The sequence below is a fragment of the Musca autumnalis genome, unplaced genomic scaffold, assembly GCF_047663935.1.
Source record: "Musca autumnalis isolate F117 unplaced genomic scaffold, ASM4766393v1 scaffold_3, whole genome shotgun sequence".
Classification (NCBI taxonomy): Eukaryota; Metazoa; Arthropoda; class Insecta; order Diptera; family Muscidae; genus Musca; species Musca autumnalis.
This window is the reverse complement of record NW_027411866.1, coordinates 115,760,294-115,788,278: the sequence shown is the minus strand read 5'-3', so window position 1 is coordinate 115,788,278 and position 27,985 is coordinate 115,760,294. Positions and strand designations below refer to the sequence as shown.

At 34.1% G+C, this 27,985-nt stretch overlaps 2 protein-coding genes across 7 annotated transcripts in view; one reads left to right on the top strand and one right to left on the bottom strand.

The window, feature by feature from the left end:
- Nucleotides 1–27,985, top strand: part of Ubr3 (Ubr3 ubiquitin ligase) — a 128,588-nt gene that overhangs the window by 78,808 nt on the left and 21,795 nt on the right. The gene's annotated exons all lie outside the window — the stretch shown is intronic.
- On the bottom strand, nucleotides 382–27,340 carry LOC141397589 (uncharacterized). Of its 6 annotated transcripts, none has more exons than XM_073974041.1 (8): nucleotides 26,496–27,340; nucleotides 25,788–26,114; nucleotides 3,964–4,105; nucleotides 3,477–3,832; nucleotides 3,317–3,409; nucleotides 1,553–1,683; nucleotides 1,096–1,482; nucleotides 382–1,030 (listed from the first exon to the last, which is right to left on the bottom strand). In XM_073974041.1, the coding sequence occupies exons 1-8, from the start codon at nucleotides 26,763–26,765 to the stop codon at nucleotides 739–741; spliced, it is 1,998 nt and encodes a 665-aa protein (XP_073830142.1). In that variant the 5' UTR covers nucleotides 26,766–27,340; the 3' UTR covers nucleotides 382–738. The 6 variants fall into 6 exon arrangements, with proteins under 6 accessions (XP_073830142.1, XP_073830144.1, XP_073830146.1 ...); XM_073974043.1 differs by lacking the exons at nucleotides 25,788–26,114; nucleotides 26,496–27,340 and adding exons at nucleotides 12,128–12,894; nucleotides 16,595–16,685; XM_073974045.1 differs by lacking the exons at nucleotides 25,788–26,114; nucleotides 26,496–27,340 and adding exons at nucleotides 12,128–12,894; nucleotides 16,324–16,665.

Sequence of the window (27,985 nt, the reverse complement as noted above, 5' to 3'; positions counted from 1 at the left end):
ACCCCCAAGGCATTGTTACAGTTCAAAACTGCTGCAGCTTTAATACTATATGACTGGAGTTCTACATAGGCCAATTGACTACTACGACTTAAGTAGACACCACCGGTCCATCGATGGCCCCCTTTTGCTAAACTCTAATATGTCTGCTGGTTTTTATTTCAAAGAATTCTGAATGGAAAACACTACAATTACCATTCAGCTTAAAGGAATGTCTCAGGTCGAGGGTATTACTGTAGACGCCTGCACCTGTTCCAGTTTCCATTTGTATAGATTCCATATCTATGCCATCTGAAGTTGGACTTACGTAAAAATTCAAAATTGTTAAGAACTTTTAGTGGTGAACCCATTCCGCCTTCCAGAAGGAAGGAAAACAAAAGTAAAAAACTTCAATTATTTATTTAAAATTTTAGCAAAATTTCTTAATTTTCTTATGTAAATAATTCTATATTTGGCATGATTTAATAATGATTGATATTTGTTTCAATATATATTTTAATTTGTTTCACATCATGCTGTTGTTTGTTATCCATTACATACGCGTAGATTTGATCGAATTTCATTATAAAATATTTATGTGTATATGAGAATTTCAAAATTATTTGTTTTATAACTTAAAAAATTACCAAACGCAAAGCGTCATAGGAAAAAGCATATAGAATTGGGGAAAATGAGAGAGAGAGGGGAGATAATAAACAAAAAAAATATATTGGGATTTATATTCTGTCGTTTAAATATAACTTAAGATCTACGAGGTGCTTGAATGTGTGGCGTAAAATCATAGGTCATTAATTTGGGTGCTATGAAACCACCATAACCGGGACGTCCCTTGTGATAGATGCCAACACCGGCCAATGGTACTGGTGGCAAGGAGATAACATGCTGGGTATCAATAAAAGGCACCGTTGATTGTGAAGCATCCTTGTAGACATCTGATGCGGTAAATTCAATATATTGATTGTGTCGGGAATCGGGAACAGATTTGGCCTTTGTTCTAATTGGGACATCTGGGCTAATGAGTTCAACTTTTTGCCTAGGAAAAGGAAGGTAATACGTATTAGTGTTTTTATTATATTGTGGCCATTTTGAAGAACTTACCTTCTGTCACCACTAACATCGGTGTTATCATTTGATTTCCAAAACGAGTTCTCCTGCGGATTTACCAATTTACCCGTTTCAAAGTTAAATTCACTTAGTCGAGCCTCCAAATTCAAATGGGCACCAACAACACGGAACCGTACACCAGTTACCACAAAACTATTATCTTCAGTATGGACATCATCCAAGTCAATGGATCTAGCGCCATAGCTTAAGGTATAGTAATCACGATTGTTGCGAACATTGCGGGCATTCAGTGTGTAATTATCTACCGGTACCCAATGTAAAGTGGTGGCATTGATTTTACCTCTTGGCAAGAGTTCACCTTCCTGTATTTGTAAATGGAATACACGATTAACCTTGACGAAACGTAAACCGGTTAAAACCCTGTAACGACGAATATGAGAAATTAGATTTCGGTTTCTTTGCGTAATGGGGGTCGGGAGTTTCAACTTACTTATTTTCATCGACATTGGCTAGAGTTTCACGTAAATTGAAATAACGATCCGTTTTCGAACTGTATTGGTCATCACACAAACAAAAGCAGTAGGTACAATGCCAGAATAGATAACGCCACCATGATTCAACCTGGAATGAAATACGAAATTGTGAGAATTGCAAGTAGAAATTTTGAATGACATGAATAAAGAGTTGAGGATGTTTAATTAATGCGGATGTACCCTTGCCCACAATTCACTAATTCCGGCTTCAATGTTGCAACTCTTTAAATCAGGTATCGGCACCAATACAAATGAAGTATGTGCAGTCACACGCATACGACATCGAGAGAGTGAATTTCGCTCCCTCCACAAACATCCTGTGGGTTATTGCATTGCTAACATTAAAAATCATTAAAAAAAGCGACAGTACAACCTTCTTCATTGACTTCTGAGTGAAGAATAATGGAGGCTGTTTTGTTGTTACTCTCACTAAGGTCACGTGTGCCCCTTTTTGACGGATGCTGCTTTAGATTATCAGCACTAGTTTGGAGAGTCAGGTTCATAACTCCGGAATCCATATTGTTGGCTCGACGAAGCTCGTAACACTTATTTGCGAGTCCCGCCCCCTATACTGGAAAATTTTCTCTCAGTTTGGGTTTTCGACCAGCAGGTATATAGTCAGCGGCTGCAACTGTGATGATATCCTGGAACATGCTTTCTGCTACCTGTACCTCAAAACGGGTCTAATGTATGAAACTTTGCCAATTGCTCATGATTGATGAAAGTGTGGAGTTCATAAGTGACGAAGTTGACGGTCGAATGGCGGAGACAATTATAGGGAAATGGTCTTCTGACTAAGGGTTGCCAGCCAAGTGGCGACATCAGACCGGGTGACACAATGGTTATGTCTGACAAAGTATGACACTCTCCCTACCCTCTGGTGGACGACACTAACCGTGCAAAACATAGAGCTATAAATCTACTCAGCCAGCGCCAACCCCTCTAGTCTTTACCTGGAACCGACCAGAACTTATGAAGAGCATTAAAGTCCCCTAAGACCAATCTGTTTTGAAATTCCAAAAGCGAGTGTAATGTGGGGCCTGTACTCTGGAGTACAGGATGCATACGTTGAGCAACTCCACCTCGGCAGTTCCACACCTGACTGCTACCCCTATACATTCCATGTATGGATCATTAGATCCAAATTGTAGCGAGATAGTTTTGTACTGACTGTTGCAACAGAAATGCTAGTACCCCAGCTCCACTAATGCTGCGATCCTTCCTCTGTACTCGTACGTTGCAACCATCAGAGCGCTGTAAGCCGCAGCCGTTGTTGTTGTTGTAGCAACGTGAATATTTTCGTTCGTAAATTTTACTCGGTTATCTGTTTCTGCTTACTCTGTGCCCAGATTCAAATTCTGCATCCTCGACTGGCTGCATCCATAAAGAATAAGGTGATAGATGGGTGGGGTTAGTTGGTCAGCTAAACAAATGCAGCGTATTGTGTGGTCGTAATCCATACATAGGAGATTTGTTCGGTATTGTTCCATAAATTTGAGCCCAATCAAAAACCCAAATCATACGAATCTTAACTGGACTAAAGCCATTCCTGTTTGCCTTGGCAGATGGATTCAAGCCTGATAGGCTCGTTGATCTAGAGGTTCTCGCTTATGCCCTTGGACCTCTCTCTCTCTCGTTGATCTAGAGGTTCTCAGGAAGATCCCTGTTTCACTCTACTGGTTTGGACTTCGTATTTCCGAATTCTACAAACATGTACTTACCGGAGTTTTGCCTCTGGAACACTGGCCAACTTTACCCAACGTCACACCATTTTCATATTCAATGAATTCATAACGTTTGTGACTGTCACGGGGCTAAAACAACAGAAAAAATAAACTTGAAAGGTTTCCCTCTGAAAAGCATCATATCATCAATTCTTACCGATGGACATATCATCATGTCCGAATCGAAACGTCTACAGCTGTGAATACTTCCCGTACAACGCTCTTGTCTGGCACAAAATTTATCCTTAAAGCAACCTTCATTTTTCGTACTTGTATAATCTTCACATGTTTGCCAACATTCACGATTATAATTCATATCAACTTCATTTTCAATATAACCCTGCAGCAAACGTGTCACTTCATCGTAGGTTTTACCGTGTTCATATTTCTCGGGGTCACAACGCCAAACAATGCGATCAGCACGATTCATTACTTCGCGCAATAGACGTACCGTTTTTTCGGTACGCTTTTCAAAATCCGTACGCATTAGTTCAGCTTCTTGGGTGAAGTTACCTGGGGAAGAAGAATTTATAATAATTATCCGAAATTAAGCAAATAAATAATTGTTGATAATATATTTATTATTTTAAAATGGGTCGTTTCTCTTAATCGATTTTATAATAAGTTTATTATTTTTTTCTCACCTTTTCCATATACTCTCAAAATCATCCATGAAAATTCCATCATCGTATAGCCTTTCAGTTCGGTCAATGCGATATCCGTATACAAGGAATACAAAAATTGTTGTGTAGATTGTTGATTTAGACATCTTTCTTCTTTGGAAGCCTATAAGGAGGGAAATAAGAATGTGAAATTAGTTTTTGAACAAATTTAAAACTTAAAATGGTAAAAAGTATTGCTTCAGTACTCAAAAGATTGGTGTAATTCTCATTAGCTTAAAAATGAAATACTTGAAATATTGTTTGTATACACAGTATAACTTTGGGTCATTTTATACACCCCGTATATAATAGGAGGAATGTAGCTCAAGGTCGAATGGACCAAAGACTGGTGTATCATGAGTTTTATCTTTATATGCAGCTTCTTTTTAAACTTATATAGTAGTCCAATCCGCCCAGAACATATTTTAGACTTTACAATTCGAATATGGTTATCTCAAACGACAAACAGTAGAGTTGCGTCCAAGGGACCATTCCGGACAAGCACTATATCCAGCTCTTGCGTTTATATAGTTCCTTTCGTTCTTCTCGTCCCTTTAATTTAACGCCTACGTCGATCTTGTTTCGTTGCTGCTTATTCGCTCCAATTTATTTATTTTTTTTTTTCAATTCATCCACCAAACCATGAAAACATTTCGGTCTCGCAACGAAGAAAACAAAAGAACGAAAGATTCGTTGAACTATTTTGGTCTCGGACCTATTTGCAACGAAAAGAACGATGAAAACGAAACATTCGTTGAACTATATCAATCTCTGAACTATTTGGAACTACGGAACTATATTAAGGAACTAGCTCATTTTGGGAAAGGGAACTAGAAAGATCGATCCGCTTCGGGAACTAGATTGTCAAACCCTCTCCTCATATGTAGCTACAGCTTCGATTCAATGTTACTTAAGTGATTAAGAAAAAAAAACTTTTAATTCTCATTACCTTCAAAAATAACTTTATTCCATGACATTCATATCAAATTTGCTTGGTATTGAACAGCTCATGGGTCATAACGTAATATTCTTTTTAGCAGTTTCTTATTTCTTCCGAAACCTTTCAATTCTTTCTTTCGAATATAAACTTACTACCTCGATTCAATGGCACTTCAGTGATTCAAAGAAACCTATAATTCTCATTACCTTTAAAAATATATTCCATCACTTTTTTGGCTATTGAAAATAAATCATTTTCATATTATTTTTCTCTAACAATAGATATTAGATATTGCTTCCAAAGATATTCCATTAGAAATGGATTTATTTACGCCAGAATCTCCACATTAAAAAATCAGTTCTAATATCAATTATTTTGATAAATTTGTCATGAGAACATTTACACACCTTAGACTGGCTATCATTTTTATTTCCTAGCCGGAACACTATTTTTTTTTTGCCTGCCATTAGTTCCGTTAATTGTAGAACTTTTTACTGTTTGTTATTCTCCTCAAACTTGCCATGTAGGAATTCACAGCTGGTAAAGTGCCTCATCTCTGTCCATATTAAGTGGTTAACTACGTGACAATTTATTATTTATAAAAAAAATCCAATACACTGTCGTTGACATATAGGAATATAATTGCGAATTAATTAAAAAAAAAAACATAGGCGGAAAGTCCAAAGCCTTTGCAATTTTTATTTTGCGGTAAAACGGTATGCTTATTTTAAACTCAGCCGCATGATTAATAAAAGTAAGTATAAACATTTCGATACAGTTAAAAATATGCTTGTGTGGGACAAGGTAAAAACCCTTTTTAGAAAGTTTGGAGTCGATTGTCCATCTGTCGGGTGCCCATGATAAATTTCGTAAAGAATACCCAAGTACAAGGGTAGAATATTCCAGACATAATTATCTGAAATTTAAAACTCCTACGGTATTATGGTGAAAAATTGTCACTTTGGTCCAGTTAATAACTGAGGTGATTCTTTTGGACACTTCTATGCAGATGGAATTTTCGACATAAACAAAGTATAACCAGCAAAAAATTTATACATATCCATATTAGGTAATGACAGCACATTATGACTTATCTATGACCAGCTTTCACTACATACCCTTTAAGGAGTTTTTATGGTCTTTGTATATGAGCAAATTATGTACATAAATATATTTGTTACCGTAGCTTCACCCGTGTGCATAGCCCTAATACAGTTGTTCCGACCGACTTAAGTTATTTTCAAGGTTTTATGCATGCTTTGCACTTTAGTTACTCAGAAAATGGAAAACCCACAAGAAAAAATGTCACTAGAGGTCCTCAATATATAAAGGTTAGATGCATAAAATGACTTATCATTAACACATCAGCGAAACGGCTGCAAATTACAACTTGAAATGTTCCATGAGGACAAGTCATTATTATTAAAATGCTAGAACAGTACGCCATCTACACTTCAATTTAATAATAATTCCTTGTTGGGTTTAGACAAATGTAAATGTATAATAAAAAAGTATCAGTCGGCTTTGCCGACAGAGATATACCCTTAGCCTCTGTATATTGAAACATTTTTTTCCTTAAAACGTATGTATTTAGGGGGTTTAAAAACAGGGTTTGAACAGACAAAAATGTAGATTAGGATTTAAGATCAAAAGTTTAGCTGAGGAGATACTAAAAAGAGATCATGATTTTAACTGTCCAAAATTTTTAAAAATTGATTTTTTTAATTCCTTTTCGATAATGGACAATATTATTAGGTTCGTAATGATCCCACACAAATATATGCTGATCGGTTTATTCTTTTTCAAACTACAGTGGGTACCGCCAACTGCTTTAGTAAAAACAGTGCTTTATAAGCGGGCATTTGAATGTAAGATTTCTCAAAAAAAAAAAAAAAAAAAAAAAAAAAATAGAAGGTAACTTAAGGTTTAATAGATTTTTTATAAAAAATTTTTATAAAAATCTCATGCTTATAAGTGGCCATAACCCCTTAAAATAGCTTTACGTAACGCTACACAACATTTGAATTTTTCATGATTTTTGGTCAAGTTGTGAAGAAATTTTTGGTCGTGTTTGGACAAATCTTAGTGTATATTTATGGGTGGAATATTTACATAAAAAAGTAAAACATGACGCAAAAAATAAATTATTAATGAGAATGTTAGAGATAAGGCGGGGTTTTCAAAATTCTTCACGGAAGAGTACGCCATCTATACTTCAATTTAAAAATAATTATTTTTTGGTTTTGGTAAATATTATTTTAAGTATACAACGGAATATTTGCATAAAAAAGTAATAAATGTCGCAAAACCGTCATTATTACTATGAAGGTTGGAGGCAATGTTGAATTTTTAAAATTCTTCATCGAAGATTGTGCCATCTATACTTCAATTTAAAGCTAATTATTTGTCGGGTTTAGGCAAATATGAGTGTATACTTATGGGGATTTTTTTTTTTCATAAAAAAGTAATAAATGTCGCAAAGAAGTAATTATTATTGAGAATGTTAGAGATAAAGCGGAGTTTTTAAAATTCTTCATGGGAAAATTACGCCACCTATACTTCAATTTAAAAATAATTATTGGTCGGGTTTTAAAAAATATTAGTGTATACTTATGGGTGCAATATTATATAAATATAGTAATAAATGTCGCAAAATGTCATTATTATTAAAAATGTTAGAGACAAGGCGAAATTTTAAAATTCTTCATGGAAGAGTACTTAATCTATACTTCAATTTAAAAATAATTATATTTGCCATTGTTAGTGTATACTTAAAGGCGGAATGTTTACATAAAAAATAATAAATGTTGTAAAACTGATTTTTAGCAGACTATATCTAGTAGAGTTGGGAAAATCTAGTTCCAAATAGTTCCGACACCGATACAATGTTTGTTTTTCCTTTTAAATACATTCCAGACCGATATAATTAATCAATTAACTCGCCGCTCTGTTGTGTCTTCATAATTCTGATCTTTGGAGTTGATACATAAAAAATCTCGTTTTGTTTTGGAGGAGGAACTAGATAGTTCCGGTACTAACCAAACTCAAATTTCTAGTCTTCTTGCTGTGAAGATATCAAATCTGGAATTTTTACCAAAGCGATAAGCGAAAGCAACACGTTCTTTGTCCAATAATATTCTCTCACGTCGTCATTATTATACAATATTAAACATGTACAAATGTTTTTATGTACACATATAATTTTTTTATATAGTAAACAACACGTACTTTGCACACGTCTATTGATTTAAAGCTCATTAAAATGCATAACGCTTCCAAAAAATACATATAATTATTATGTCGCGGGGGAGTTACCCCCCAATATAGTAAATCTTCTTTTTTTATTTTTTGGATTTACCGAACAGATTTTTAGCGTTCCGGTTAACTTAAAAGTTAAAGTGATGTTTGAATTTCATGGTGGAGCTTCTTGGCATTAACATTCTATGTAAAAATGAAAATTTTATTGCCTCCAAATTTGCGTATTTTACTTTTTCAAATCCATTAGATAGTAAAAGAACACATATAATAATGGCACTTATAGTCTATTTTCCACATTTTTTTCATTTTTTTTCCTTTAAACATATGAAAAGTTTGGAAAAAGTTTGGAACAGACATTATTTCTCTCCCAACTCTCTGTTTTACCTCACCTCGATTTTAAATTGATAATATTTTGTAATAATTGTTAATTTAAAAATAAAAAAACTAACATTTTCATTGCATGTCAAGCATGACTTCAACACAATATTATCATGTCATTTACCTATTATAAAAAATGAAAAAAAAAACACGCCATTGAATTGAGATTGTAAACGATTAACTTAGAATATAATTATTATTTTTTACTAAAATAAAATATTTTTTGACAATACTTTGCTATTCAACATTTCTTAGGCATTCTTTTTCAGTTAAAAATCATTGTTATCAATCTTTCTCGTACACCACAAATCCTACAAAAACTAAAGTCGTTCTTCAATTCATTAGAAATTAGTTTAACTCTCTTTATTAGTTCAATACTTTCCTGTGATTTCGTTCATTTGTAGTTCGTCAATCTGTCGTCTATTCAGTTGTTCACTCTTTTAGTTCAGTAATCCCCTGTTTCGTCTTTCAAATTCATTCATTCACTATTTTGCTTCCTAATTGGACTTGTTTAGTTTACGAACGATTCATTGAAAAGAAATAAATTAGTGCGCCATCGAACGTTTGAGGAACGCTCAGTGCAGAATGTCATTCACTGCAAAGTGACACCGTCCTTTGTGTTCGGAAATATAAAGAACGAATTTTTTTTTGATCCAAGCAATTGAGCTAGATAATGAACTATGAACTAGATTACTGAACTAGTTCCGTCAAAAGAGTTGAACAAAATTTAGCTATCATTCAAATGAACTAGAACTTACAACTCTATTCTTAATAGTAGTTGTAAAGAAGTGATTATTTTATTATGGATTATCAATAGTCCATTAGGTCCGGATTTAAACGCAATGAATACGTTTACTTGCTCATTTCCGTGAATCATTCAACTGTACCGATTGAAATATAGAATTTTGGACAAATGCGTTTTACGTCTATGAGTTCTACAAAAGCGGCATTATCTTGCGTTATTATACTACAATTTTATGTATTTACTATTTTAGTCCAGTATTTCGTTTGGTTCTTTGTCCGGTCTTTAGTTCCACTCTTGGTTCTGTAATTTGTCAATTCTTTCTATAGTAGTGTATTCGCTTTCAAGTTTCATGTCCGATTTTCGCCGAATTGTATAAAATTTCTAAATTGAAGAAAAAATAAGGAAAATTGGCTTAGAAATGTAGAAAAATAATTCATAAATCGCGAAATAAATATTATTTAGAAAAATAAAAATAGTCTTTTAAATTAAAAACATGTCTTGAATTTCAAGTGAAGAGTTTCATTCATGTGTCGAGAAATTTTATTTTAGAAAGCATTTTACGAATTTCGTGGAGATTAGAAAGAGAGTTAGAGAAATACTTTTCATGAAATTAATCATAAATTTTGGAATTAAAGGAAATTATTTGTATTTCAAATGAAACTTAACTTTAACTAAATTAATATCAAATTTCATTAAGATTTAACATAGAGGGAAAGAATTTCATTAAATACTTGAATATTTAAAAAGTGTAGTAGATTTTATGATAAAATTCGTGAAATATAGAAATATATTCCTAATAGAAACTTAATTGGGTTTATAAAAACCTTTAATATTAATTGTAAAGAAAATTGGCTTGGAAATAACAAAAAATGTTTCAATTTCAAATGAATTTTCGATAAAATATAACTTAACATAAGTATAAGTAACATTATATTACAGTTGTGTCTTCCGGAACGCTAGTTCAAAGGAAGTATTCCGCAAAAGAAAGAACCACAGAAAACGAGTATAAAATAGCTTGCCATTGAACGATTGAACTGAAAAGGAACTAAGTGAATGATCGAACCGTAAACGGAATGAGGAGATTGTCCAAATCTAGATTATATCGGTGATGCTGACAAGGACCTTCTAAAATAACCATTATATTTCTTTGTAAACCTTGTTCGCCTTTCATCGAAATATCAATTGAACAAATTATGACTTTTGTTAAAAAGTATGCTAATATTTTTAAGAGCTGACATGGTAGGATTGCTCAGGAAATGTAAAGACAAAGATCGCAGTTGTATGGTGGACACGTCCCATGAAATCCCTGTTTAATTATTTGTGTTCAAGCCAAATTTGAAATATATTTTACTCTTCTGCTTATGAACATAACTTTCTTCCAAATTCATGCAGACTTTCGTCTGTCAGAATTCTGAAATTTTTCTTTGCTGGGGGTTTTGGGGCCTCCAAATATCGTTCTGGAAATATAAATCTTTAATTTTTCTGTAATAGCAAGTTTAAAGTTTAAAACATTTTTGGAAAGAAAATCTTTGGATTTGCGAAGAAATTTCTATTTAAAAATTAGGCAATCCACATTTCAACAATTACACATTTGCCATTGTTTTTTTTTATAAATTTTCCTATTGTGATTGATCTACAAAATGTAAAGTTTAACTGAAAATGCAGCACTGTAAAATATTTTTAATACTACTATTGTAAGCAACTGCAAAATACTACTAAAACCTATTACGCCCAACTAGATGTTATTCTCGCTTCTCATAAGTAGTACATAAGCAAAAGAGAACTGTATAAAGTCATTCCTTTCCTGTGGAGGAGTAATATCAATGCTTCCTCAAGTACACGTAACCGATAATAGCGCCTTATCAGTACCTGCATAATTAAGCAAACAATGTACGAAAATCGTATTTTTTTATTGGCGCCCAACGTGGGGCCATGCAAGACAACGGTTCATTCCTGTAGATCAATTTGAACACTACATTTCCACGCCAATGATTCCTCAAGTACATGAAACCGATAATACATCATCGGTACATATAGAGAGTGAATCAAGCAAACAATCTTCCCAAACGTGTTGTTTGTAACCTGCAATTTACTCTTCTGCTTATGAATTATTTTTTTGGAATTCTTACAGTCTGTCTGTCAGAATTCTGCTCTTTTTTCTTTGTTGTTTTTTTTTTTCTTTTTTTTTTGTGAATTATTACTATAGCAGAATTCAAGTTTAAAAAATTTTAGAATTAAAATCTTTGGATTTGCGAAGAATTCTCGAATGAAAATCCTAGGATTTGCGAAGTATTTTAATTTAAAAAAATCTTGTAATTTTAAACGAAATTCCTAGCATTTAGAACTGAACTCACGACTAATTGAACTTTGTAATTCAAGTGCCTGTGATCCGTAGTGTTAAGCTGTGATATTTCCATTGAATTTTTGATTTTTTTGCAATTATTTAATAGTTTATTTGTTGTGTTGTGTTAAGAGACCTTCAAATTTAGACAATTAAACTTCCTAAAGAAGCTGGAAAATACCAACGAAATGTCGGATTAGAAAATGATATAACTAATTTTTATTTTCACCTAAATATGACATTTTAGCCTTATATGACTGCTCTAAAGATCTAAATAATGAACTCTTAATGTTTAGCTCAGGAAACTATCACAGATTCCATCATTATCCTTTGGGAAATTTTACTGCTCTGTTTTGGGGCTTTATACCGACTGCTCTCAGAACTCGGGAAATTTTTATTGCTAGGTTCTTGGCCCTCAAAAAACAAAATAAATATTTTCTAAAGAAATTCAATATAAAGCGAGCGTTCACATTCAACTACTAACCATCATTGCACGATAATACATTGTCTGTTTGACCATTATCAATTCAATATCTTGAAATATCCTCGGTATGGAAAATGTTTTATCATTGCGCAGTATGCTTTCCGCCACATCCCTTAACGTACTCTCATCCAAATCAACATTGTTATGATGTGAACGTAAATAGGCGGCAAATACACCAAATAAATTATCAATTTGTATTAAATCGCGTTCCAACAGACTCCATTCATAATGATTTAATATTTCATATTTTCCTTCTTGCCACATTTCCCGCATATGTTGATGGACAAAACGACGATGCGAATCGATAATTTTACGTAATTGTTGTTCGGCATTACGATTGTTGGTTGAACGATCTAAATGTTGCCACAAAGATTGTTCCAAACTCAGATATTCTTGACGTATGGCATCAATTTCAATGGGGGCAAAGAGGCCAGGTCGATATGATGAGGTACTTTCCGCTGCAGCTGTGAAACCAATCACCGTTAATAATAAAACCAATGGCATGAGCCGTAAAAGGCGGCTCCTTCTGCCCAGTAGCAGCGTCATGTTAACCGGCTTTTATTTTCTTTGTTTGTTTTGCAGTTGTTTTTTTCTTCTTATGGCTTTGTTGTCATCCAACTTGTTTTACCCACAAATGTTTTCTTCTTATTTGATTCACTGTTTATTTTCTTTCTACAAAATTCTTACATATGCCCACAAGTTTGAAAAAATCCAATTTTGTTTAAAATATTTGGCCTTTGCTTTCTGTTTTTTTATTATTCGTTCGGCTGAAATTTAAGCACTGATTTGAATATTTGTTTTTGCAAGTTTTTTTCTATTATTAATTCATTGTGAAAGTGTCTTAAATTCTGCCCACACACACACTTAAGTCGTAGAATTCTTAATGAGCTGGATTTTATTCTTGATAAACATTATCATCATATTTTCATTGCCAATCAAAAATATTTCGTTCCTGTCAAGGTTTAGTTGGACTAATCTTTTCAATACGAAAAGTGAAAATGATAGGGGATTATAAGTCCTGCATTATTTGTATACCGTATCAACAAATTGAACTGATGTGGCTATAGGTGGGTGGTATACTATTCAATCTCTCAAATATATTTGCTAGAGGTCATCCATTGAACTCTGAGAACGAGTAAAATAGGTAACTATTGAACAATTGAAGTGAAATGGAACTATTGAATTAATTGAATGATGGAACTGTAAACGGTACCTGATTGCCCAACTCTTGATTATATCGGTAATGCTGACTAGGATCTTCTAAAGAAAATCATTATATTTCTTTGTAATCTTCATCGAAATACCAATCGAACAAATTATGACTTCCGTTAAAAAAATGTAATTAAATGGTGGATACCACCTCCCATGAAATCCCTTTTTAATTATTTGTGCTCAAGCCAAATTTGACCTGCATTTTACCCTTGTGCTTATGAACTTTACGTTTTTCGGAATTCCTGTAGACTTTCTGTCAGAATTCTGAACTTTTTTCTTTTGCTGGCTTTTTTGGGGCCTCTACATATTGTATTAGGAATAAAAATATCAAAATTATTACTATAGTGGAATTCAAGTTTTGGAATGAAAATATTTGGATTTGCGAAGAATTTTAACTTAAAAAAAAAAACACTAATAAAGCAAACCACATTTCCGTAATGACATTTCGAAGCCCTCTACTTACTTACTTAGTTGGCCCATTACAGAACATTTGTTCCATAGACCGAACTAAGAAAAGATCTCCATTCCTCTCTGTTTTTCGCTTGACTTTTTGGAATACCGCGCCTTTTCATTTCTTCATCCACTTGTATGCTCCATCGAAGCTTAGGCCTGCCGATTCTGCGTGCACCGCCATGTGGCATGTAGCCCTCTACATTTCAATAATAACTCTTTTAAAGCTTTATCATTGTGATTTTATAACATTCCCTATTGTGATTGATCTACAAAATGAAGGGAATGTTTCATTCACTATGTCGAAAGAAAATTATTGCGAACGAAAACACCTAAACTTTTGTTTTCATGGCAATACTGACTTTGGGTTTGCTTTAAAGCAACTACAAAATTTAAAAATCATTCACGAGTTTAATTGTTTTTCTTTCGTTTTCATTTTTGTTGGACATAGTGAAACAGACTGTTAAAGTTTAACTGACAAAATGCACCACTGTAAAATATATTTAATACTACTGCGGAAGCAACAGTAAACTACTACAGAAACATATTATACCCTATCATATGTTATTCTCGCTTCTCATAAGTAGTACATAAGCGAAATAAAACTCAATAAAGTCATTCCTTTCATGTGGAGGAACAATTTCAATGCTTCCTCAAGTACATGAAACCGATAATAGTGCATAATTAGTACCTGCAAAGAGAGTATCAAGCAAACAATATACGAAAATCGTGTTGCTTTATTGGCGCCCAACGTGGGGCCATGTAATACGACGGTTCATTCCTGTAGATCAATTTGAACACTGCATATCAACTTCAATGCTTCCTCAAGTACATGAAGCCGATAATAGTGCAACATCAGTACCTACAGAGATTGAATCAAAATTACTCTTCTGCTTATGAAGCAGTCCATATTCCAACCTAAACTATGTCTGGCAAAAAATTAAAACAATTCGAGAGGAGGACGTAAACTGAATTTTTCCGAAATTTTGTGTGGGAGGAGGTACCCGAAGCCGTGGATCGGTCTTGTAATAACATTAGGATGTGCGAAAATTGTTTAAGTTTTGTGCAGGCGGCCGAAGTGGTGGGCCGATATGGTCAATTTTCGAAGAAAGTTGGGATTAATATTATGAAGGCCAAATTTTGAAACGAATCGGTTGACCCGTTCGAAATTTATCGTGCGCCCTAGTCAGACAGACGAACGGGCATGGTTAATTCAACTCCAAATTGTCTGAAACCGATTTCGTCCAAACATACTTGGGGTCTAACACCATTATTTTAATGAGGCACAATTTTGGTCGAAACAAAGTCTATAGGCCCTTATTTCCTAAAGGCTTAAGGTGGTAAACCAATTTAAGCCAATAAATTGAAATTTGTAGAGGCCCTATGCTCCCCAAGGAGCTAAGCGGAAAAGAAGAAGTTCAAATTGAAACACTTTCATCTTTGAGCCGCTTATAGCTGTTTTTTGTCAGGTTAATCTTCTTTATAAGGATTTATTGAAATACCAAGTGGGTTTATCAAATCCGGTTATACCTATGTAAGCGTACGATTGGTCTTGTGAATGTGTGAAGTCATAAATGTTGGCAAATCCACATATCAAAATCCATATTTAAGTCTGTTTTCTGTTTGTTTGCATTTTAGTTAATTTTGTTGTTGTTGTTGTTTTTATTAAAGAATTCTTTAGAAATCATCAAATTTCACCATAATCCATATTTCCAAGTTTGAATTCATTGCCCGTCTGTCTGTCTGATCGCATGACACACTTGAAAAAAGTGCAAATTAAGCAATAACTTTTTAAGAAAACTATGTGAGTGAGGCAGGCATTCCTTCCCTAAGCAAACATGTGGAGTGGAATAATTTAAATGTTTTGTTTATCTTAACATTTGTGTAATGTAATTATGAGTTCATTAAAATAAACGTTTCATATTTTCTTTAGAAAACAATGGCGCATATTTTCATCATCATTCAACACTAAACGGTCAATCCAAAACAAACAAAAACGTCATTCAAACCTTTTAAAATGTGAAAAAAGCAAGCCAAAACGAAATTTAAACCCTCTTTTGTTACAAAAACACAATTTAAGAGTGTTTGTCCGTCCTTCAAAAAGGCAGTGGAGGTGCACATCCGCTTTTTGCCTGCCCGCCCGCCATTTGGGTTTAAGCGAGTTTTTTTTGTCTGGCAGCTTCCACTTGTTTCACATTTTTGTTCTTCCCTATTACTTTTTTCATAGTATATTTAAATAAAAAACAACAACAGTAGCTAGCCACAACAACAATGAACTCTCTGTTATGAATTAAAACGAATCTTCTTAAACAATAACAAAAAAAGTACGTCATATTCTTCTTTCTCCTCCATCTCCAGTAATAATATGTTGTATCCATTTTGATTTTTTTGTTTTGTTTTGTTTATATAGTGGTTGGGGGATCATTTTGTTGTTTTTGTGTGTATAAGTGACAACAGACAGCCCAAACGACGACCTTTCACAATGAACAAAGATTTCTTAATTTTTCTTAGTTCTCGATTTAGTATTTTTTCACAATTTTTGTTCTTTCATGTTTTTGCAAAATTTTTATGGAATCATTTTACAGTTTCTTGCAATTTTTTATTTTGTTGTTTGCTTCTTTTATAATTTTGCTTTAACTTGTGTTTATTTATTGTGTTAAAAGTTTAGTTATTTATTTTTTGTTGTTATTGTATTTCAATTTAGTTTAGATTTTTTCCATCTCAATTCTCTACTATTTCCAATGCCGTTTTTTTATATTTTTGTTCTTTTCAATTTTGTTTTTTTTTTCTGTTAATCAATCGTACCGTTCGCAACGCGTTCAAAATTTATAATAAGAATGTATCTCACACTCACGAATACACAACCTCAAAAAATCAACCAGCTGGCTGTCGGACTAGCTCTTTTTCCATTCAGTGAGTGCAATACAATTAGTAAACAGGAGAATTTGAGAGAATTGCCATCGCACTGTAAATGGAGTGCAATCAGTGTTACCGAATTTGACGATTTATCGTCTTTTGACGATTATTTGGCCAAAAATTGGAAAATGGCGATTTTCTTTAGTCAAAATTGCATGATATAAGACAGGATAACTATATTTTAACCAAAATGTGGCGAACAAATTTAAAGAAACCAATGTTGCAAACTCGATTTTATGAGCTTTTTTTTAGCAATTTGCAGTCAGATTGGCTATATTTAGGAACATATAAGGAATACAGGTAGCTTGAACTATTTTGCCTCACATTAGAATTATATCAGTTGAAAATGTTCGTTTAGGATTGTTAATGGATGAAAATCGTCTATCTCGTTGTGAAAAATGTAGGAGTCCAGCTTTCTGTGCTCTTTAAGAGGTCAGTTAGTCAGTCATGACCGAAAGACATGGACGGTAATACAGTCAATCAGGCGACATTTGAGCAACAAAGCTGTCATTCAAAACTGGCAGTGTATTTACCTTGCTGTATTGTTGCAAACTCGATAGCCATCTGGTGAAAGTTTTTTAAGGCGGTATTTAACAGAGATTATGTTAGGTAGTCAGTCTCACTGTCATAACTATAAGCGAAAAATTCACATTAACCGGTAACCAACCAATCTAGTTTTGGGGCTATGTTGACGATTTTCCAAATTTTATTGACATTTTTTTACGATTTCAAATAAACATGAGATAATACTCCCACTACATTCCTAACAAATCCCTGACCTTATATGAATGTAACATTTATCGGGCATGTTCTGAAATTCACCGTGTATTCATTTCACATCACACATGCACTTTTCCTGTGAAGGCAACGGCGTTTATGTATTTCAAGTGAAAATTACGGATACCGGGATTTCTTGCCCGTTTTCAATCTGTCCATAGATGAAAGTTTCAATTCACACAGACTGAGGGTGATACTTTTTTAGTTGTTAATGTTTATTTATCCCAAAATGGCTATCCTATGTCCTTGATAGCCTTATTAATTTCATCTTTGATGTCTCGAAACGACGCTGGGCATTCGCAGGACCCAAGCGAAGAAGTCACAAGGTGTTAAATCACAAGATCTTGGTCACAGTCCGGAAACTTTTCCTCATAAAAGAGCAATGGTTACGTTGCCTGTGTGAAACGTAGCGACGTCTTGTTGAAAGTAAACGTTGCCCGAACCAAAACCGACCAAAATCATTTATCATCTCTCGATAGCGCAATCCATTCACCGTAACTGTTGATACAAACTCATTTTCAAAAAAGTAAGATTCAATGCCACCAGTTGAGGATGGAGAAGAGGCTTCTCAACAATATCTCTTGGGTTTTCCTAACCCCCGATGCGACAATTTTGATTTTTGATTAGTCTACGGGATGTTAATAGGCTTCATCACTCGAAATGATTTTTCAATGGAATTCCGGATCATTTTTAAGCATCCGACCAGCAAACACAAAACGGTGTTGATGACGGTCGTCTAGAGTTCTTGTATTAACAGAACTTTATCGGCCTTTAACCCAAGTCTTCATTCCAAGAAGGCTGTAATGAAGTTTGTGAAATGCTCGATTTTAAAGAACGACGAGAAATGGACAACCCTGAGTTTTCTTCAACACTTTGGCCTGCATCAGTAATGTTCTCAGTTGTTCTTGAGCGAATGCAAGGGGGTTTTATTATTCTTCACAATAACTCTTGAGTTTTTCCCAGACCCAAATCCGACAATTTTGCTTGTTGTGGGCCTCATCAGTCATGATGATTTTTCGTTGGAATTTGGGATCATTTGTTGCATTTCAAGGATCCAATCAGCAAAGACACGGGTTTTATTCTTCACATCACCAACTTTTCCTTACAGCTCGAATTTTTGACAAATTTTTCTTTGCTGTCCGACAAGCAGCTTTCCGACGACTCATTAATGCGACTGCAAGATTTTCGCCATTTTTGTAATGAGTTTTTATAATTTCACAATGTGTTATTGAAGCTTGTATCGTTCCATTTTTAGCATTCCCGTAGTTTCTACTTGTCAAGGAATAAAGGCTTGCTTAAGACATTTCCATTGCCTTGGTCTAAGTTTAACCTGAACATAATTGATGATCGTTTAAAAATCTCCAAAATATACATTTACTTTGCCTACGGCAACCCTGAAAATGTATCTCATTGTTTATTTGCAGTAATCTCTTGTTTATTTTCTGCCTTCACCTTTACATCTCTCGCTCTTTTGCTCCCAGTACATAAATTAATTCAATAGTTCGGGTTATTTTTTTACACACTGTTTTGTTTGTTTGTCTGCCTGCCTACTGTTCTTTGTTATTGTTTCTCCCTCATCATGCATGCAATTCATATCCCCACTAGATTTTACATTGGTGGCTTGAATTGTTGTTCTTTGTTTGATTTTAGTTTTCAAAATACCAGTTCATTTTTCATTGCATTGGGGGAGCCTCTCTCTCAGTATTTGCTATTTTTGTGTCACTGTATTCATTTGTGACAAAAGGTGTTACTTATGCGACAATTTCTTAAATGACTTCTTCTTCTTCTCTATCGCAAAGAAACCGACAGAAATCTTCGATGTCAATGTCTATTTAATGCGTTTAACAAATATGCTTTCTGCTGCATGCATATGGCGTGAACGGTTCATGCCATTGTAAATATTGAAATAGGGGAATAACACAATTTGGCGTGAATTCACCAAGAATTTAATACGATTTCTTTGTCGATCGAAACTAAGATGTCACAATGTTGATGTGAAAGTGCAGAATGTTTGGTAATTCTGCTATAAGGGTGAGAAACGCTACTTGCAACAATTGTGGCGCTATGTCCCGGCCCACACTAGAGTGATTTTATTGAGCCAATTTCATGAAAGTATGCGTTCCTAGATCAAATCAAGTCCATACTAAAGTAATTTTATGAAATTGTTGTAGTGAGGAACTCGATCTAAGAACACCTAATTTCATGAAATTATTTCATTGAAATCGCTCTAGTGTGGACCGGACTTATTTCAATTTGTATGCCCTGGTTCGATTCCCATAACATTTTCAACGTTGGCAAAAGTATCCCTCAGCGTAATGTTGACGACATTTCCTGATTATTTCAGCCTTGTACAACTTACATTGGGCTAATATAAATTGGGGTGCACTCTATTGATATCTAATCACTTTTAATGACAATACATTTCTCCCCGGCATTATAGAACTGATAAGCCCCAATAATTTGTTTTCTGGGTTATGTCTTCTCCTCCAACGTTATAACGTAGGAAAATTTTCACCATCAATTCTCTTTTGGTTTTTGTTGAAACACAAATAAGTGAATATTTTTTAATTTTTTTCTAATATTTATATTTGTTTAATCTAGGAAATCTTTTTTGAGGGCATAAAAGTTAAAAATGAATGGAACATCGAAAAAAAATTCAAAAATCTTTTTTTTCCTCTGTGAGCAGCCCTGAATTATAATCTCAGAGTCTGAGACTCAGACAATTACGACTCTCGCTCACATAGCGAAATATGCACCAATCTCAGTCAGAGGTGGAAAATGAAAAACAATTCACTTTTACAATAGGTGTGTATGATAACTTTCCCAGCAATAATTGCTCAGCAAGTTCCAGCAACCACTCTCAATGAATTTTACTTTCTCAAGCAAGAAAAATTGCAGAAAGTTATCGAACAACATTTTGCAAAAACTTACAAGAAAGTCAGCTGTTTCCGAAAATGTATGAAAATAGTTTTTGTTTCTTTTGATAATTTAAACCAAATGGAACAAAAACATAAATTTTAAAATTGCATTTGACTTATTTAAAATCTAAAAAAATGTGAAATTTTCAAGGCCACAAATGTTAACGTTTCAAGTTGTTTACATTTAACAGCTGATTAACCCTTTGAACCCCGATTTTTTTTCCGTAGAGATAAAAATATTTTTCATATTTATTATGATTAGTAGTCGCAAAAATAAGTCCTTTATGCAAGAAATTCGTATCAATTCCTTTCGGTTAGGGAGGTACCAAATGTTGCCTGTGGGCAACATCGGGCCATTGTGGTTATAAAAATGAACAAAGTTTGTTTCTTAAGTCTTTGTACTATCGTTACATTTTTTATTATTCATGATGTGGAGTTTGTTTAAGTCTAGAGCAAAATTGATTAAAATTTAATGGAAATTGGTCTATATTTATCATATATAGTTCAAAAATTAGCCAAAATGTGTCAATCTCCTCTTAATTATAAATACAATATATACAGGAACACAAGGAGCAGCCTCGGTAAACATTTCCAAAGAAACCCGACCTTAAAATGCACTTAAACACTTAGTTGAGGACCGATGTGGCTCATTTTCGAACTTAAACTAATTTTGGACAAAATATTACGATATCCAAAGTTGGGACCAAATGGGTTGCTCCGTTTATGAAATGTCGCTCGTACCATGTTAGTGAATATTTTTGAATTCTAGGGGGGAGGTACCGTAAGGATTTGACCGATAAGCACCACCTTTGATTGTCATCTAATATTCAAAAAAAATATTACGATATGCAAAGTTTGGAACAACCCAGTATCCGGTTCTAGAGTCTTCGTGCGCACCAGCAACTACACATGCTGGCCGTAGGGGTTCTTACAGCTTTCAAGCAATCTTTTCAGGAAGTATGGTCTTGCTCCTTAAAAAAGTATCGCGATGTGCAAAGTATGGACCAAATTGGTTACAGCCCCCTTCGAATTTCATCATGTGTACCATTTCAGTTTTGAACTGTTGTTGGAGATGTACCTGAAGGTGTGGTCCGATATGGTTCATCTTCGAAATTAAACTAAGTTTGGACAAAATATTACAAAGGCCAAATTTCAAATTTTGGACTAAATAATCGAGACTTATCGTTCGCTCCGGCCAGACAGACGGCCGGACACGGCTAAATCGACCCCAAATTGTCTAAAACGGATTTGTCCAAACATGCCTGGGATCATGATAACTCTCGAATGGATCAACCGATTTGTTCCCATTTTTGGATCTCGCAATATTTTGTCCAAACTTTAAGCCATATCGATCCTCTCCAACTGGCACTTTCCCCAAGTTGTTGTTGGTGGCCATCACTGGTCTAAAGCCACAATCTCCTTTACTCAATATTATGGAAATGTTGAGCGAAGGAAATTTTGATCGACCAAAACCAAAAGATTGCTCACATAGTGGTCTGCTACGAATTAGGGATGCCAAAGCAAATGCGTGCCTATCGGTGTTCCAAGGTTTGAAGTTAGGGTGTCAACTGTATTAGAACAGAGTCTTGTTGATACCTGTACAATTCAGCGTAAATTAGTTACGCATGTATCTGACTAATACAAATTTCAATGCAACGAAAATCCCAAAACCCATTTACGACAACATTTCTGCAACGCCCGTGACTAAGGATTTTGAAAAAACCATGACTGTAGAATCCCATCCTACGATTGAAGGGAGAGTAGTAACGGGAGGCTTCGGACAAGCCGTACCCAATTTAAAATATAGTCTAGCTAAACAAAGCAGAAAGCTTCTAGTCCTTCTGGAGCAGACGGTGGTCCTGATTCTCAGCAAGGGCAGTGCTTCGGGGACTGACCACAGTCGTTCAATCGACCTGTAGTCGTCGATAAACTGGCATCGGGTTCAGTGAATATATCTCTTGAAACCAGCGCCGCCGAACACACAAACGGATTTTCCATCGTCTGAAGCCGATAGAACTATCATTTCGAGGCGGGGCGCTACTGAGGATACAAACCCAACCAAAGTAGTAACTCGACGAGAGAGTGTGTATTAATCAGGATTAATCTTAAAGTGGTGAGTAAGTTCGAAAGAACATACCCTTTGCCTAATGTGACCTTACCTTAAATACCAATTTTCAGCCATTTCGGTTTGACGAGACTAAAAGAAAATACACAGAAAATTGTTCCACAAACATTGCTGAAGGGACAAGGGAGACTTCTCTCATATCAATGAGTGCACCCCGATTCATATTATTGTACTGTTGATCGCCGAGTCCGAACGGCGTGTCTGTACTGACAGCCCAAAAGAAGCCTAAATACCAATTTTCAGCCATTTCGGTGTATAAAACGAGGCTAAAATCTTTAAAATACCGAAAATCGGGAGAATCCCAAATTATAAAGCCCTATCTAAAATATTGCTAGGAAAAGGAATAATGGGATAATGGGGATTGTCTTTTGTTGTTCTTAATGCGAAATGTCAAGCAAAGTATTTTTCATTCCAACATATTACAACTTTCCATCTCTGGTTCTGTGTAGTTGAGGGAGAATAATGTTGACAACATAGCAACAACAAACGAGTCATATGTATCCATGTTGTAATGCAAACATTCTGACAGTGTGCAAATGCAATGCTGCACCACCACCACCCGCCATGTTCTGATAAATAAAAAGAAACAAAAAATATAATGGAGCTTCTCCACACTGAGTTTTGTGAGGCTGGTGGGGTTCGCCGAGACAGTTTATGGTTATTGCAGTTTTTTTCTTTAAAGTAAAAAATTTTCTTTGGGGTCATTTGTTGTAATAGTGGTAACATTCGTTGATGGATTAGAATAGCGGCGGTCGTCTTTTTGTTTTAATGCCTTCCTCTTGTCCATCACCACGATACTTTGCTTGCTTTTGATTTATTTCCATGAAAATAAACAAAAATGGGTCACTGACATTTGGAGTAATGAATGTGTGGCGTGGTAACGAGACAATTGTGTTTTGACAGTTAGTAAATAGGTTGAACTTTTGGGATGAGTATGGTATGGTTTTGGCTGATGGCATTTCTCATTTCCTTTATTGTAAATTTCACGGGTATCATTATCATGACTCACAGATTTATTTATTTTATTTTTTTTTTGCAAATTGGTGTTTTAATTCCAATAAATAGTTTGATTCAATTGATGAAAACCGGTTCTTTTTTCACACATTTGTGTTACTTAATTCTTCATTCTGTTGTGTTCATCTATCTACTCATGTCTTTTACTCTCTCAATGGCTTTCTCTGCTAAAATTAACAGTTTGGATATGTTGGCTCCCAATCTCCTCAGCGTTGTTTTTGTCTTTAGCTCAAGGCTTCATCTGTTGTCAGTCTGGTCTGTCTGATAGAGCGGGTTCTTTGAATTGGCAACAAAAAAAGACAAAGCTTAACGATGATTCACACCCTTGCTCTTAAACTTTCTTTGTCAGTTGGATAATAAAATTCAAAACAATGATATGACTTTCATTGCCAGACTACGGTATGCTTCTGATGTTTTCACCACACCAACAAATCGTGCATGTGCCTGTTACATATTGCATAAATTTATTATTTGTTTGTTTGCTTTTTCCTTTGAAATTCTTTGTGACTGGGGTTAGTTAGGAGATTGTTTATGGGAATTATGAGCAGTAGGTGTTTGCCAATCACTTGGCATTTTATTTGTTAAATATTATGACTAATATTTCACCTGCATTAACACATGACTAGAATCTGTCGGTAGTCTCTATAGAAAATTTCATTCACAATAAACTGAGATGAGATTTTGTACTGAAAGTTGTACGCTCAGCCCACTAAGCTTCGATTTTACATTATGAGGTTAGATTTGTTATAGATAAATAAGTAGTTGAACATCCCATCCATTTCCTGGAGTACTTTAAATCTCTATTAGTCGAAATGTTATAATTTTATATCGTTTTTTTTTTTTTTATAATTACTACCCCTACTTTTACAGATAGTAATTATTTTTGTTTGAGTAGTTTAAATATTCCTTACTTATTACTTTATTTTATATTAATTTTGTTATATAAACATTATAATGTAGTATACAGCTTAAGGTCGAAAGACTAGGCAAATATGAATTGAAATAAATAAATAAATAAAAATAAATAAATAAATGAATAAGTTTAGAAAATTTTTAAACTAAATCTCAACCTCAGATAACTGAGTTTTGAAATTTTCTATAGAAAATCTCAACCTCAGATAACTGAGTTTTGAAATTTTCTATAGAAAATCTCAACCTCAGATAACTGAGTTTTGAAATTTTCTATAGAAAATCTCAACCTTAGATAACTGAGTTTTGAAATTTTCTATAGAAAATCTCAACCTTAGATAACTGAGTTTTGAAATTTTCTATAGAAAATCTCAACCTTAGATAACTGAGTTTTGAAATTTTCTATAGAAAATCTCAACCTTAGATAACTGAGTTTTGAAATTTTCTATAGAAAATCTCAACCTTAGATAACTGAGTTTTGAAATTTTCTATAGAAAATCTCAACCTTAGATAACTGAGTTTTGAAATTTTCTATAGAAAATCTCAACCTTAGATAACTGAGTTTTGAAATTTTCTATAGAAAATCTCAACCTTAGATAACTGAGTTTTGAAATTTTCTATAGAAAATCTCAACCTTAGATAACTGAGTTTTGAAATTTTCGATAGAAAATCTCAATCTCAGATAACTGAGTTTTGAAATTTTAGATAGAAAATCTTAATCTCAGATAACTGAGTTTTGAAATTTTCGATAGAAAATCTCAATCTCAGATAACTGAGTTTTGAAATTTTCGATAGAAAATCTCAATCTCAGATAACTTAGTTTTGAAATTTTCTATAGAAAATCTCATCCACAGATAACAACTGAGGTTTGAAATGTTCTGTAGAAAAGCTCATATCAGATAACCTCAGATAACTGAGTTTTGAAATTTTCTGTAGAAAATCTCAACCTCAGATAACTGAGTTTTGAAAATTTCTATAGAATTTCTCAACCTCAGATAACTGAGTTTTGAAATTTTCTATAGAAAATCTCTGAGATTGAGATTTTGCTATAGAAAATTGTTGCTATAGAAAGGTTGATATTTTGCTATTGAAAACTTCAAAACTATGAGATTTTTTCTATAGAAAATTTTAAAACTCGGTTATTTGAGTTTAGATTTCAGTTATCGGATGTTGTGACAATTTCAAAATCAAGAATCTGAGGTTAAATTTTTTAGAAAAACCTTATTTGAGGTTGGATTTTTATGAAAAATTTATTCCTTGACCAGACTTAATTAAACACATACCCTGAAGCAATACTTAAAACAATATGTGATTTACTCCGCACTCACTCCTCCATTACCTGATAACTGTTGGCCATCATATCCAATATATTTGAACTCGTTGCACCACTCAAATTCTTTTCTTCGGTACCGAACATCATTAAATGCAAACGATCCATTAAATGATGCACCGAATAGGCATTGGGCGCCACAGTCCATTCAGCAAATTTCACCAACGTATCCACTTCCAATTTATCCTGATAGGTTTCATATTTTTGCATTTGTTGGAAACGCGATGATATACGATTCATGGTATCCGATATCTCATTACGTTTGGCAAGCAGTTGTAGATTGCCTTCAACGAAATTGTTAACCGAATCTATGGCTAAAGCAATTTGTTCGGCATGCTAAATTTGGAAATACATTCATTGAGAAAAATACATTTTTTACATTTCTGGGAGAATATTATGTGTTGGAACCCGTTCCTTAAATAATGGTCTGGCAAAGGATTGTAAAAGGTTTAGTAATAAATATTTGTATGGTAAAAATATTGTTGTCTTTTAACATTCTCAAGAGTTGAGAGTTGTCTCTCTGTAATTGACTTGCCAAGAATTAGTATAGTTTGGAATTATAATTCCCCGATTGTTGATGAAAGAGATTGTTTTGGGGGGTTATCTTTGCATAACCTTTCGAAGGAATAGAACATTTCTATAATTCTACCACAACATTTTGCCAGACCATTCACATTTTATTTTATTGCTTATTTTTTCTGCATTTCCATTCATTACCTGATCCTCGGTCTTAATAATTTGATTACTGACTTCCCTTAAACGAGACAGAACTTTCTTTTGTTTATCTCTCATCAAAGGAAAATCAATATCAGAATTTGAGGTAGAAATTTTAACAATATCCCAGGCTTTTAACACAGCCGTCGTAACTTCCTTGACAACATGTAGTACATCCAAGACATCTTCGATGAGGGCAGCTGATGGTGGGGGCTTGCCGCACAATACAGCCAGGAAAATCATGAGACCCATACAATGGCGTTTTAAGTGCATTTTTGCGTTTTTTATTACTTTATTAATTTATTTAATTTTGTGCCGGAAAAAAATAAAAACTACTGAACACCACAATGAAAAGACAAACGCGTCGATTACACTCACTCGTATACAAATAAAATTAAGAATAATTCACGTTTTCACTTAGCTAGCTTAGCTTAGTTAGCACCATATACAAAGCGGTTGAGTGGTTTGCATAAAAAATCACAAAGAAATCAGTTTTTTTTTTTCGAAAAAACTCGTTTTGGTTATTTTTCCTCTACTTTTTATGTATTTTGTGTTAATTCACTTATTTTTTTTTTCTTTTGTTATTTTCTTCTTCGTTTTGTTTGCTGCGTGTGTAATACGCCGCTCCAATGACTAGATTTTTTACCATATAATGAAACACACTGTCGCTTTTGTTGTTGTTGATGTATTAATATAAAAATGCCCCACACTAAATCTAGCAGCAAATGTTAACAGCCCGTTGTCATATGGCCGGCCAGTCACTCGACCTTCTTGCGAACCAACCACTCGATCCAAGAGTTAAAATCTGTTTGATTTCGTCGTCATCGTCTCCATTTCATGCCAGTGATATTAATTCCCATTAATATCTCCCATATAAGCTCTCTCATCCCACTCTTCGCTTACTCTCCTCGTTTACTTTAACTTGCTCTCTACTCCCCATATGTCTGTTGTTTTCCCAATTTAATTTACCGTAATACAAGCAATAACAAAACATTTCGGTCTTGTAACGACGACTCTCACAAACAATGCAGAGATGGGTGTTATGAATAAATTCACTTTTATTATGACGCATGGACAGAAAAACAGACTCATGGATTTGCTTTATTTATCGAAAAGGAAATTCAGACCCGTTATAGAATTGTTCATCATAGTGTGGTGGAGCTCCCTCCTACCTACAAAAACCTGTGAAAATCGGATCGGATTTTCATATATGTAGTAGTACCAATATGCATATTTGGCCGATTTTGGGCCCTATGTATATAGCCATATCAAAATCCGATCCGATTTTCAAACATTTTTGTAGGATACGTTTGAAGTTTTTTCATCGATTGGACCATGATTGCGACCTTAAGAGCATTTTCTTAAAAATGTACCTTTTGGTTACATACAGATTACTATGGAAACAAAAATCACTAGATTGGCACGGGTTAACGTCAACGGTTCGCGGTTAAAGGCTTTTGTATAAAATGGAAAAAAATCACTCTAGCATCCAG